At 40.2% G+C, this 14,858-nt stretch overlaps 2 protein-coding genes and 1 long non-coding RNA gene across 6 annotated transcripts in view; 2 read left to right on the top strand and 1 right to left on the bottom strand.

Annotated features, from left to right (window-relative positions):
- Positions 1-3,379: 3,379 nt before the first annotated feature.
- LOC110976195 (uncharacterized) overlaps positions 3,380-14,858 on the bottom strand; it is a 49,853-nt gene continuing 38,374 nt past the window's right edge. For all 4 annotated transcript variants that reach the window (XR_015424587.1, XR_015424586.1, XR_015424585.1 and 1 more), the window contains 2 exons: positions 4,840-5,157; positions 3,380-4,519 (listed from right to left, as the gene is read on the bottom strand). This is a non-coding gene — a long non-coding RNA (uncharacterized LOC110976195). The remainder of the gene's footprint in view (positions 4,520-4,839; positions 5,158-14,858) is intronic.
- Positions 7,384-9,036, top strand: LOC110976198 (histamine H2 receptor-like). Its single transcript, XM_022229282.2, has one exon. It carries the CDS (start codon positions 7,597-7,599, stop codon positions 8,569-8,571), a length of 975 nt encoding a protein of 324 aa, XP_022084974.2. The 5' UTR covers positions 7,384-7,596; the 3' UTR covers positions 8,572-9,036.
- Positions 10,807-13,320, top strand: LOC147800029 (QRFP-like peptide receptor). Its single transcript, XM_087133814.1, has one exon. It carries the CDS (start codon positions 10,807-10,809, stop codon positions 11,806-11,808), a length of 1,002 nt encoding a protein of 333 aa, XP_086989940.1. The 3' UTR covers positions 11,809-13,320.

Raw genomic sequence — 14,858 nt, 5'->3', positions numbered from 1 at the left:
GCCAGTGTACCACTCCTAGCCATGAGATGTACCTTGGGTTTATCAAGCAACACATGAGGATGTCTACACAGTGCATGAATTAATTCTACAAACTTCAATTAAACTTACCATGGACCTTGTAGCCGGGACTGGCTCCCCGTGTCGATGCCACAGTTTCTGTTTAGGATACTGAGAGGCAGATTTGCTACCCAATTTCCCAGGCCATTCACTCCTCTAATTGAGGGGAACACACTCATTTCCAATTTATCCTGCTTCCATTTCTTTCTTTGTTGGAATAGTTCCCCTCCTCATTTTTAGGGAGGAGTCGGGTGAGAGAGATGTTACAATTTCCTAATGAAATGGATTCATTCAAAGAGAGCTTTTTCATTCTGGAATCAATCCAGTTTATTTCTACCCTTGTTAGCTTGGATGTCATTCAGCAAGGATGGACTTCTGTGGTACACAAATGAAACTCTGAAAATTGCCAATTCATTTGAGCGAGATAAACCTCAGATGACAGACTTGCATTTCTTGGGTTCTCTGGTCAACACATTGCATGCTGTAGCTCATAGCTTGTGTGCAGACTTGCATTTCTGTGGTTCTCTGGTCAACACATTGCATGCTGTAGCTCATAGCTTGTGTACTTGTACAGTAGTTTTCCAAAACATTAATATTCCTTCTTTCTTTGGACAAATTCTGGACCGGTGTGTGTCTCCTTTTTTTTGCCTGAAGTGAATGGCCTGGATGCATCGTCCACCCAGCAATCTAACAGCATGGTTCTCCCCCTTGACACACCAGGGACTTCTCCACAGAACTTGTTAAGGAGTTTGGCTTTCATTTCTTGTTTCTTCTTGCCATGCTACAAAGCACTTCAACAATGCAAAATTAGTCAACTGACTGCCATTAAATTAATTTTTTCAATTTCAACTTTGTGAGATTTGAAATACTTTTTGTTTCTAAAAACCTTTAGAAAAAAGTTGAACTGAAGGTTTCTTCTTGTAGTTGCTTCAAAATCAAAACTGAGTAAAATGCCAAAAATGCTGAAAAGCAACGAAGCAAAGAAATTATTCCTGATGTTATTCTCTGTTTTCATGTTTTCATTAAAGCTCAGGTGCAATTTATCACTTATTGACTTCTTTGATTTCTTTTGTATATACGTTCTGGCTTATCTAAAAATTCACTTCTTTATTTTTTTTATTCTTTTTGAAAGAACTGACTGTGGACTGAGTAGATACAACAAAAGGCAGAAGATTGTCGAGTTATACCATGGAAGACACCCACAACAGGAGACTGAGAAAACTGCCTTAGAATCATCTAAAATAAAAATGTCCGAAAAAAGTGAACAAAAGTGACCATTTGTAAACATTTCACTTTGCTGGATCCAAACCATGATCAACTGGAATTTCTAAATTATCAATGGAGCAATTTTGAGTAGGTTCAAAAACAGTTCCTTTGATTTGCAATGTTTAGAGTCATGGATACATGCATCTGCTTGGCAGAAAAGATAAACCGATTGTCAAAGTTGACAGGATCCTTACCATGTTGCTGTCAACCCCAGCATTTAATGATCTGAGAGTTGTAACACATCTTGAACAAACCGATCACAAGTTATGCAGCAGGGCAACTCACCGGAACCTGTCGATGCCTGTGGACGGGGAACACGCAGCCCACACCAGGGGGGACTTGTATGCGCTAGGGTGCTTCGAGAGATTTGAGTTTGCCTGTTGGTCAAGAATTTCATAATTCAAGGTTAACTGTGGCTTAGAATGTATAATCAGCACCTGGCACACACAAAAATTCATTTTGCAAACATAAACTTGATCAAAGTCAGATAGAATAGCCATTAACACAAACTTAAAATACATTTAAATGCTTTCCATCAAAATGTTGCTTGAGTATTACCGGTAAATTCTGATAAAGATAAAGCCTAATCCAACTGGTGTACAATAATCTTCTCGCATATTTTGACTTAATCAGGTTGGACTTCTTATGCCAATTTTAATTCTTTCAAAGTTAGATCTGCTTTTTTTTCTGTCTTTTCCTTTTTAGATTACTCAACTGTTGCAGATTGGTCATGACTACACATCTAAAGATGGAGTTGCATGTGATTGGAGATTGCAAGTATAAATTGACTGAAGTTTGTGGATACAGCATTTCTAACTGATCAACAATAAACAGGAGTGTAGGTCTGTAAAGATCCATGGGTACAACTGAAAAGGAACGATAAGGACAATTTTTTTCAAGCTAAATTAACGAGCATTGCAGTGGTATCTGTGGTTAAGGTTTGAATGGGAGAAGGTATCTTCTCAAGGAATAATGTTGCTCATAATGTTAAATAAAACTAAGCATTCTCAGAATAAAAAGATTAAACTTGAATTGCATATGTGCCAGAGCTGATTATATTCAAGATGCTGGGCACGAGATTGGTAAACACCGAGTGTTTGAGGAATTTGAACATCTTCAAATGATAAGGTCTGAGCGAGCTTTTGTGGAGACTCAGAAATGCTTTGTATGTACACCAAATAAATCCAACAGAAACCAGACAAAAATGTTGCAGAATTGACATATTAATATCATTTTAAAAAATCAAGAATTTTTTTACTTGAAGAGAGTGGCCATGAATAAGCAATGCGCAACTCAAAAACAGACAGCAAGTTTTGTCTACACATTTTGTACATGGTGACTATTGACCATTGATAACAAGGTGTTGTTCACCAATCCAGCACCCAGTCCCCAACAGGCATACTACCAGGCAAATGCACTCAAGCAATGAATACCCTTCAGGTAACCAGCCCCACAAGAATGTTGCTAACCGTTAAGGATGAGTATCAAAACAAGAATTTGGAATGTTTATCTTTGTAGCTTCATTTCCTTCCAGAAGTAAGTAGTCAGCTAATTCTTCACAAGTTGATAAGAGTTTTCAATTTAAATCATTTAAATGTTCAAACACATTTCAACGGTTGATATTTTCCAAATACTATTATTGTCTTTCGTTTTTCCATAAATTACTAAATGCTCTGTAAATGGATAAGACAAATTTGCAAAACCATCTTAATTTTTACTGACAAGTGATTATCAAAAATCAATTTCCTTGAGTTCAGACATTCTATAAGGGGCTGGTTGAATGCTTCATGACTGAATAATTTTCTAGATACATTCTGTGCCTTGGATAATTAAACACTTCTGGAGTCCTTCATTTTAAAAGTGTCCACAACACTGCATTATTCATGCACTGAGGCTGTCCACAAGTCCTCAAATAACCTCAATATGGAATTCTGAGATGTGGCACTAAGGGGACAAAGTTGGAAGTCAATTGGATCTAGATAAAGTCACTGTATGAATTCAGTTCCAGTGACTGAAGTCTGCAATCAATGTAGAATAGTAGATGTCTGAGGTAATGGGTTCCTGGCATCTTATCACAGCATCCTGAGTCAGCCTCAAGTCAACAGTGGTACACTGATCCTTCCTGCTTGGAATTGGTGTACATGTACATTGCTCAATGTCAAAGGCCATTTCATGTCAGTAGTCTCCAGTCATCCAACGCACAGGCTTTCTTTGGTTCCTGGCATCTTATCACAGCATCCTGAGTCAGCCTCAAGTCAACAGTGGTACACTGATCCGTCTCGCTTGGCATTGGTGTACATGTACATTGCTCAATGTCAAAGGCCATTTCATGTCAGTAGTCTCCAATCATCCAACCCACAGGCTTTCTTTGGTTCCTGGCATCTTATCACAGCATCCTGAGTCAGCCTCAAGTCAACAGTGGTACACTGATCCTTCCTGCTTGGAATTGGTGTACATGTACATTGCTCAATGTCAAAGGCCATTTCATGTCAGTAGTCTCCAGCCATCCAACCCACAGGCTTTCTTTGGTTCCTGGCATCTTATCACAGCATCCCGAGTCAGCCTCAAGTCAACAGTGGTACACTGATCCTTCCTGCTTGGAATTGGTGTACATGTACATTGCTCAATGTCAAAGGCCATTTCATGTCAGTAGTCTCCAATCATCCAATGTCACAGGTTTTCTTCATGCAGTCTTGTTCCCGGAGTGATGACATTGACTGAAAAATCAAATTGCCTGAAAATTGGCTGTGGCAAAAGGGTATCATACAGTTTAAAATGAACACTATAACAAGCCCTCATATCTTGGACAGAACACAGGGCTTCAGAAGTGGCTGACCAGTCCAACCACAGGAAATCAGCAGCAAATTTAACAGATGGGTTCATCAGTCCTTCTGGCGTAATGCTGTTCCATGCTGTTTCACTGTCTCCTATGAGTTCCATTAGAGATGTCATTTCACCAGGGCTGTCTTCCATTGAAGGATGTGTTCCACTGACTGAGTGAATTGGGAACCTGGATGCAGTCCGTGGTCATCAAATGACTTGAATGTTATGTTTCATGATGTCTGATCCACGATACTGGCCACAGTGCCTAGGGCTTGGTACAGCAACATCCTGTGGATTTTCCAATGTAGACCTCCATGCAGCTTACTGGGTTAGTTTGATGATCTGCTGCCAGTAATCTTCCTCAACAGGGAATCTGCAGGAAAGCATAGACGCAGATTAGATACTTCTATTCATCAATTATCAAACCAATGAAATGCAAGCATACTGCTCACTCTTACTGCACTGCAACTTTTACAAAGTACTAGCAGCTCCTTGTGCGCAACAGCTTCAAGTCTTTAAATTTGAATTTCTCCTGTGATCACACGTAGATTTATATTGAAACCTTCCATTCCTGAGATCTACAGCAAACCAACTACACAAGATGTTACTGAGAAAATCGCAAATACAGATAAAGCCGTTATGTTAGTAAACATCAAGCTGTCTTTGAATGAATCTGGCTCCTCAACCACTAACCTTGTCCCATGAGACCTGCACTAGCCAGTCTGGTTCCAAGGACAAATAATGCACTCCTTCTTCCACACACAGGGCAGGCAATGGGTGCAGAAAAGAAGACAGTGAATGCAGGCACCAAGCAATGCCAACCCAATTCCAGGGGTATGATGCCACCCTTCAAGGTCAAGGAGCCCCAGAAACTTGTGATGATGTAGCAGGAATTCCTTGACATCCAAGCAGACAGCATGGTGACATGGAGAGGTGCGTGGTGTACTATGATGGTGAGCTTGGAGGTCAGATCACAAGCCAATACTCAAAGCTGGTAGTAAACTCCAGTATCTGTGAAGAGAACCAACAAAAAGACAAGACATGATTTAAGTGATCACAACAATCAGCTTTTCACATCACAATATCGCATATTATAATGGGCCATTAATTAATTGCCACTTAAAACATGTACACTGTATTAGCAACTAAACATCATCTTGGCAATCATGACTGTTCATGTGCAAGCTTAGTGTGCAAAGTACATGCAAATCAACATGCCACACTTTTAAACAATTATTTTTAGGCAATTGATTCTTGGCATTGAGTCGTGATAGTTTTTTCTTTTTCAAATTCCACATCTCCTATTTACTTAGCTTATGTGGCCATTTCGACTAATGTTTCAAAAAGGATTGCATTCAGTTACCAGCTTTATTAAAGAGTACAGTGGCACACCATTATAACAAGGTCCTTTGCATTTTACAAATTACCTTGTTATAATAATGACCAATAATACATGCATCTATGGGGTTTTTGACAATGTCACTGTTGGCTCTCACAATCTCTCAAAAACAAATAACTGGAGATTGTATGTCACATTCACGTACCTGTACCTCACTAGCAACCATTAATCACCCTGTATGCACTTATCACCTAACAGCTAGCAATCAAGCCTGACGCCTGTCTGCTGGAAAACAATCCAGCAATGGCCAAGATGGTGAGTAAATAAACACCAGATCAACCACCACATTCATCATCCTAACAGGGACTCTAATCAATCACCTGGATACATGTACCTACACTTAGTGAGTTTGTGAAAGCTTCAAAAATTAACAGGACAGGTACTCCATCATTATGTTTGCTCAAGTTCCATCACAAATGGCTGGCTGAATGTCAACATCTACTGCGTGAGAAACATCAATCTTAAACAGGCTCTGAATGATTTACTATCCAACTGGCTCCTAAGGCAAAATGAACACTTTCTCCAGCAGATCTGAGAAAATTCAATACATGTACGTGTATATCTCACATTAACTTCAAACCACACAGCTCTGGGACTGAATAAATCTAGACACCTGAAACTTACGCTCATCAAATTAAGCTTGATGCAAGTCTAGCTGACTGGTGGTGGAAGCCAATCAACAACTCCACGCATATATATAAATGAAAGACTAAGGGAAATCACTAGGTGAAATTGCTCCATGCTGAGCAAGAAATGCACCGCATTTTCAAATTAAAAGGACACTGAAGGGAAAATGAAGTTCTATATAAATATGATTTAACATGTAGCATCTTCGCGTCTGCCCAACCCTGTTACCTGTCATAATCTCCTTGTCATTGACGAGGGGCACTTCTACACAGACCCGTACAGACGAAAGTTAGACTGTGAGCTTTGTTTGAAATTTATTTTCACTCTATGTATAAGCTTCCTACATTTTAAAGAAAACATGAGTTCTAGACAGACTTTCAAAATTACGGTCATACACGTCGTATACATGTACAGCACAGCTGTTCAAATGGATAGTTGATATTTAGAATGAGCTCACGATAGATTTTTTGGAGACATGGTCACTACCGATGTCGTGTGCAACTCCTTTCCTAAGCTCCAGGATAAAGGAAGGAATGAACATTCTGTTTCTAGCCATTACACTCAGTGCTTGTGCTTATTTTAAATGAACAAATGTGTACATGTCACCACATAGCACATTTGTCAAACAGGCGCACTTCTTTCAGCATAACTTGGCCACTCGAGTTGCTGCAATGCAACTTACAGCAACAACATCAAATTGGATAGTATTTGATTTGGCACTTATCTTATAACCAGAAAGTGGGTCATCTGAAGTACAAGTTTGTTTGACGATAAAATTGTTAGGTTGCTCACCCTTAATAATAGTACTCAGAAAATTAAAGTGGAAAGGTAAAAAGAAATATGGATGTTTACCTGACGGTTTTAATTTTCAAATAAAATTCCATTTCATCGCCGGCTTCTCAACAAACTGACAATTAAGCTGTGGTCTCCCCCACATATGTGTTTATTTCCCCTGTCCAAAAGGGCGCGGAGTACTTCAGAGTGCTTTATATGTACCATAGGAGAGCAATGTTAGCATACCCAAGTTGACAAGCAATAGACGCCCTGCAGACTGACAAGTAGAATAAATGACAGGCACCTTTTTTTCTGCAATGGTTGTTTGAGATGAAGGGATGTCAATTCCTTCCCCTGTGGTTAGAGACATGAACAGCTACTGAACAGATAGCAACCAGCGTGACTTACGACTTGCGTGTACTGGGAGATTGCCTGCATACATGTACATGGGTGGTCAAGATTTTCTTTCAACAAGAGAGGACTGTGTCTTATTACGTGAACAAAAGTGGCCATCTGTCTAAGGGAACCTTCCCCTCCTAACCAACTTTTCTCTGGATCCTAATTAGAAACAAGTAATAAGGAGTGAAGTTGGATGTACAAGTACCATGACAAACTAAATTGGGAGACATTGTTCAACATTTATAGACGTCATGGAAATTGCACTTCTACAGGATGCAGGAATGAATATCACTTCAAACTCGACAGCAGACAAAGTGGAGCCCGATGTCACATTAAGAATTACTGTAACAATTCTGACAGCACTGACAATCTTTCTGAGTGTCTCACTTAATCCCCTGATGCTTTTCACCTTACGGCATGTCACCAGCATCCAGCCAACCACCAAAATCTTCATGGCTTCACTCACACTGTCTGATCTTTTTAATGCTCTAGGCTTGCTCCCTGGATTAGTGGAATTGTTTGCTGGATCTTGGTTGCTGGGTGACTTCCTCTGCACAGTGAATGGTGTCACCAAACACATATTCTCTGGAGTGAGCATCTTCTCTTTGGCACTTCTGACTGTAGATCGTTACATTGCCATCTCCCGTCCTCTGCGGTACCTTTCCCTGATGACTGTGTTCAGAGCACAGATCATGGTGGGCAGTACATGGGCAGTGTTTAGCATCGCCTGCATTCTGTCATTTGGGATTTATGGAAATTCTGTCATCTCTCTGGATGGTCCTTATTCACTTTGCCTTGGGAAAACATATGAATGGAGAGCATACAGCATGGTTGCAATATTTGTTTCCTTGTTAGTGACCATATTCATCTTGTACGGACACATCACCGTAATAGCTCGCAATCAAGCCCGACGCATTGCTACTGAAAACCGAGCAGGCAATGGCCAAGGTGGGCAGAGAATAAACACCAGATCAACCACCACCATCATCATCATAACGGGGACTCTGATCATCACCTGGATGCCTACAGTCATCAGGTTAGCAACAGCTCCACAAAGGGGTTTCCTGACTTACAAAAACTACATCGTCTTAATGTTCACACAAGCTGTGTTGTTTTCAAATGGTTGGTTGAACATTGTCATTTATTACCTGAGGAACCAAGATCTTCGCCAGGCACTGCGTGGGTTACTACTGGACTGGTACCACAGAGTGACAAGCAAACACTGATATATTTGCATGTTTTAAGCACTCTACATGTATACACAGGGATCTGCAAAGCACCTAAATGAAATAAAGTTTATCCGAAGAAATTTGAAAGTCATCAGCTGTAAAGCCTGAACACCATGCCATCAGGAACACAACTCAGGAATTTGAAAGCCAGTAACTGGAAGTTCTGCAGCATTTGACTGACAGGATCAGTGCCAATGCCAGGAATGTGTAGATGTAGATGAATCATCCATTCCACTTGTAAAGTCACACCATAGACCCTATTCACATGGAGACCATTTTTGATCTTATTCCCCAAATTGTTTTATATATTGCAAGCTGTTGATTAGGATGGCACCAGACTTTGTACACTTCCATGTATTCAAGCCTCCCTTTCAATAATTTTCGGAACCAGGCAAGATACAATTCCATGTGTTCAATCCTGAATTTGAAATTATTCATCAGAGTAGACGGGTGCAAATTTGTTATGAAATTTCATTTTTTATGATTGCTTCATTTGTTCTCTCAACATTTAAAAATGAAGAGTTAACCACACTTTAAGAGTCAATATGGCTGGCCCGTGAATAAAGTCTATTGTTTATACTTCCAGCCTCTTTACGTTTCAAAACAAGAGATGCTCAAATTGCAGGAAAATACAAGTAGTACATCTCCATACTATTAAAGCTTATTTTGTGCTGGTCACATAGCAATTCTGACATCTGTTAAGAACAATTAACTTTCTTCAACCTGAAAACATCAACTGTATCTGATGCCGTATTTTCAAATTAGTCATTGATTATTTTGTTGTTTTTCAACAGTAAGGGATCCACAAATCGTTCATTACTGTACAGGTTGGTCCTGATGCCTTTTGCCTTGAATAAACCAAAGACTGGAGGACATACCTGACTATTACATTAACAGTTATCCCGTTGGTAACGATTCTCATCCTATATCTGCATATTGCTGTCATGGCTCATAATCAAGCCCAAGAAATCACTGCTGACAACCACATCGCTAATGGCCAAGGTGGGCAGAGAATAAACACTAGATCAACCACCACCATCATCATCATAACAGGGACTCTAATCATCACCTGGATGCCTACAGTGATAGGGTTTGCTATATTCCAACATGTACAGGATGTTGAGGAATGGCTCTACTTTTTCCTAGCCACGCATGCTCTGCTGGTGTCAAATAGCTGGCTGAATGTTGTAATCTACTACCTGACGGACAGGGATCTTTGCCAGGCACTACGTAGTTTACTGTCTGATTCTTATCACAGTTTGATTCAGAGATGCTTGGCTTAGCTTCTTGGAGTAGTCAGAGAGGAATTTCAAGACAAAAATGCCCACACAAGATTGGAAGGAGTAGACACACACTTCCATTCTATTAGGCCCCTTAATTGCAAGTAACAGGAACAATTTCATGTATCACAACATAAAATCTTAATCACGTTATTACTTTGATGCAAAAACATCGCTGGGTAAATTGAATAGTTTTTCAGAAAGGCAATAGATGGTTCTGTTTCCTCATTGCCAAGAAAACACTTACAGGTACAGTATTACACTCAATTAACCAAACCCCTCTCCCGGATGCAATATAATTAGACAGGCCTATTTGAAACAATACCATTTCTGCCCCCACATGCACCTGTCTCCATAATTGCAGGTGGGTATAGAGACAATTTGTGATACAGCACATACCTTGTACATTTATCGATCCAACTACATTTTACAGCCAATAACAATTGCTGAACTGGATTGTCAAGCAAAAGATTGAGGCCATGCAGAAAAGGGAGCTGATGACGTGGATTATGAAAGCAATAAATAAATAGTTCCATTCAACATTTGACAAATAAGTACTTTATTAATAATTAATTAGATAGGGGGTCAGCTGAAAAGCAACCAAAATGACCTTGATAAGTTTTGTTCCGTCATGCTTTAAAAGTACACGTATATAACACATGCAGGAACAGCAGCTAATGTACACATGTCGGTATGCCACAAAAATGAATGGGATTCCACAAACAACTGGGACATTCTGGTACATGTACATCCTCAGTGGAAGCTGTGTCTCTAATGGCAAATGACTGCGTCATAATGTGTTCAATTCATGTGTAAATCTCTCTGGATGATAAAGACCTGGGCATTCTAAGAATGCAACAAGAGTAAATTCTTGGGCATACATGTATTCATAGTGGCTCTGACGATCTGAAGTGGGGATCTTTGACCTTTCTGACCGACGCTTTTCAAAACCATGGAAACTACAGAACTGACAGGATTATCCATCACCTCCAATTCTACTGGTGAAAGTCTGGGGTATGGCCCGACCTTAACACCATTCCACATTTTCGTGATGATTTTCACCACGCTGACAATTCTGTTGATATTACTCCTGAATCCACTGATGCTTGTCACTTTATGGCGTGTCACCAGCATCCAGCCAACCACCAAAATTTTCATGGCTTCGCTCATCTTGTCTGATCTCTGTAATGGGACACTATGGATGCCTACTCTGTCAGAATTATTTGCTGGAACTTGGCTGCTGGGAGATTTCCTCTGTGCAAGTAACGGTGTGACTGCGTACATATTTAGTGCGTTAAGTATCTATTCTCTTCTTCTCCTCTCTGTAAACCGTTACATTTCCATTTTGCATCCTCTGCGGTATCCTTCAATGATGACTGTACTCAGATCAAAAATTCTGGTATGCAGCACATGGGGCACAATTATTATAATTACAACTGTTACATATGCTTCAGTTGACCCTTCAACTGTGCTACAGATTGGAAATAGCACTTACATGTATCAACTGTGTCTGACCAAAACACTCAAGTGGAGAGTGTATCTTTCTGTCATACTGACTGTACTTCCATTAGTGACCATATTCATCCTGTACGCACACATTAACCTAATAGCTCGCTATCAAGCCCGACGCATTGCTGCTGAAAACCAAGCAGGCAATGGCCAAGGTGGGCAGACAATAAACAACAGATCAACCACCACCATCATCATCATAACGGGGACTGTATTCATCACCTGGATTCCAGTGACGATCAGGAAAGCAGTGGTGGAACAAAATCACTCGGTGACATATGACAGCGACTCGTATATCGTTATCATGTTCACCCAAGCTCTGGTGTTGTCAAATGGCTGGTTGAATGTCATCATTTATTTCCTCAGGAACCGGGATCTTCGCCAGGCTCTGCGCAGTTTACTCTCTGACACGTGGCAAAGTCTGAACCAGAGAATCTTGCATTAGATCTGTGAGGGAAGCTTGAACAGCTTGGACAGTGAATGATACACTGGCAGGACGTGTTAATTCACTGTCTTTCAAAACATGCCAACAGAACCTGGATTTTATCTCTTTTCATACTTAAATTTAAATGTTTTCATCCCATCACCCTTGTAGAAATTTCTGCACAAATTACCAGTTAACGAAAACGTGTTTATTCTGTTTAATAACCAAAAGAACATAAAAAGAATTTTATTCCAGCTATTCTGCACAGAAAGCCGCCTTTTTTCTCCTCCACACTGCTTTCTCACCGTTTTTCTTGACTCAGAAATTCTTTCAACCCTCCTTTTTTCCTTTTTTAAATTTTTTGTTTTCTTTCTTTTTTTGTCTTTTAACTTGGAAGTTTTCCTAAGACCACCATCCTATTTTACTGCTATTTTTGAGGGGCTTGGCCTTATTCGGATTTCATAATGCCTTCAGTAAACCTTAGGGATTGTGGGAAATTTGATTTCAGTTACAGCATGAATCACATCAGCAGTGTGATTGGGACAGCTCAGCATTGCATGTTTTTAATCTTTAACAAGGTAGGACAAGGTGTCTGTAGACAGATGAAGAGATTTACCGTAGATCATAAGTATTGCAAAGTACATGTAATTGTCGAAAAATTTGTTTTGTGGGTTCATACAGTCAAATGGTTACCACTAGTCTGGCTACAGGCAATCGGGAATGGCAGTGCATTTCATATATGATGGAGAAATATTGCATGGAGAAAGCCGTCTGAAGAACTCTGCAAATGATCTTTGCAATGTTCTGTTCTGTGTGAATACGTATTTCAGAAGATCATGATAAATTGATTGCTTTTAAAAATCGATGATAATTAGCAATGCAGGCGGGACAATCAGTGCATCTAAGGTTATGACTAAATGCACATTTTCTAGAAAGTGGTAAAGTAATTCAATGGTTTAACCACTACCAGCCGGGGACTCCGAAATCGGAGCCGTATGGTTTATCTGTGTGGCCGGGGTCTCCGAACTCGGACTAAGGAAACAGGGCCCTGTAACAAAAGACCGTACTCCGAACAAAAGACCAGGCTGCTGGGCATTACCAGAGTTTTTTACTCTCAAAAGTGGAGATAATCCAGCGTTATTTTGAAACCGTATACCAGGGTTTGGGGCATTTAGAGCAAGCGGATTACCACCGGGGACAAAAGTGCCCCACCACCGCAGCGATGAGCCACACAGCACCGCTGCATGCTAATCTGGCCCCTATTGAAAAGAGGTCAGCAGTGCACTGAGCCAGGTTTGTGAACAAAAGACAGTTGTATAACATCGCATAATCTTGGCTCTGTTTACAAGGCTGCAGGCCTGGCTGAAATATTCGGGTGTCAATGAAGGTCACCTGTCAACTTAGAGTAGTGCCTAAAGATTACTCCGTGCGGCTATAAACGACTGTTAAATGGAATGATGAATTGTTGAAGGATTTTGAAAACGGAAAAAATGATAGTCATGCCGGCCCAGCATCATCAACGTTGAAAAATGCCCCCGCACGAAGTGGTTAACCCTCATCCATCCAAGTTTAGAATTACATGTATAATGCAACTTGATATGAAGACTATTCATTTCAAACATATTTACAATGTATATCCATACTGTTAAACACTTCTGACTCATGCTAAAGAGGTATCATTCATGTACATTTAGTGCTACATTACATGTACATGTTATAAATAATTATATATGTCCAGTGTACTCTTACAACAGGAATTAATCTTCAAACACGAATAAAACTTCTTTTATTCCTGTTTTCTGGGAAATGGCTCCAGTTTGCAAAAAACAGGTTCCTGGTTTCTTGAAAACAGGAACCTGTACTGTTTTAACCCTCACAGAGCAAGGTTATTTTGAACCATGTAATGGTTGGGGGGAAATGGTTGAGTCGCATTTGATTTTTTTTTTTTTAACTAGGCATGCATGTAATGACATCCCTTTTTATTACAAACGTGAAGTTTGAACTCAATCAGATAAACGGTTTAAGGCTACACATGTGTGGGAAAAGTATGCATTTAGGGCTGACATGTCTCCGAAAAATGAGTGCTGCATAACAAGTTACTTTCACCAAATTGGTGCCAAACTGAAAAACACTTGATACAGTGATATTGGAAAACTGTTGAGGGGGTGGATTCTGCCCTCCCCCCTAATTACAACACTGTTTTCTTGCACATTGTTTATAGCCTGTTTAAAACCTCTTCTATTCCTTTTAAGTGGTTCCAAATAGAATCATTTCAAATCATGTATACAACAGGGAAAAGACATAATTTATTCCTGTTTAAATTGAATGAGAGTTGTTACTTTCACTTTACACTATAATAATTTGAGAAGCATGTATTTGTTTTTCTAAATAATGTATTAAATTAAATACTTGTAAATTTTTAAGTACTCAAACTACATATCAAAAGCAAAGTGGTGTTACAAATGTTGGTTGTCTGTGACCACCGTGGACTTCATTCATATCTAGGCTGCAACTGGCCACCGTGGTCACATGGAACAGCCACCACTTTTGGTCTTTCTCAAAAAGCATATCTTTGGAAATTAAAATAAAGGCACATATGTACCGCATACAGGGCTTGATTATCCAATCTCTGAGAGCCAGCGTGGCTTCCGACAGAAGAGAGGCACCGTTGATATGGTCTTTGCTGTCTGACAGCTGCAAGAAAAATGTATCAAGCAGAGACAAGACTTGTACCGTACCTGCTCTTCATAGACCTCACCAAGGCCTTCAACACGGTTAGTAGACCAGGCCTTTGGTTCATTCTGTCCAAACTAGGTTGCCCCCCAAAGTTTGTCAGAGTTATACGGTCTTTTCATGACGGCATGGTGGCCAGGGTGGTTGAGAACGGAGATGTCTCCGAGCCCTTCCCTGTCACCAACGGAGTCAAGCAGGGCTTCATTGTGGCCCTGACTCGCTTCAGCCTGCTGTTTGCCAAGATGCTGTCAGCTACACTCACTCAGAGCTGCGCTGACATCAAGATCATGTACAGGACAAATGGACGCTTCTTTAATCTACGTCGTCTAAAGGCCAAC

This window comes from Acanthaster planci, linkage group LG02 (assembly GCF_054643075.1).
Source record: "Acanthaster planci isolate LZ-2023a linkage group LG02, COTS_SCS, whole genome shotgun sequence".
NCBI lineage: Eukaryota > Metazoa > Echinodermata > Asteroidea > Valvatida > Acanthasteridae > Acanthaster > Acanthaster planci.
This window is presented reverse-complemented; position numbering and strand designations above follow the sequence as displayed.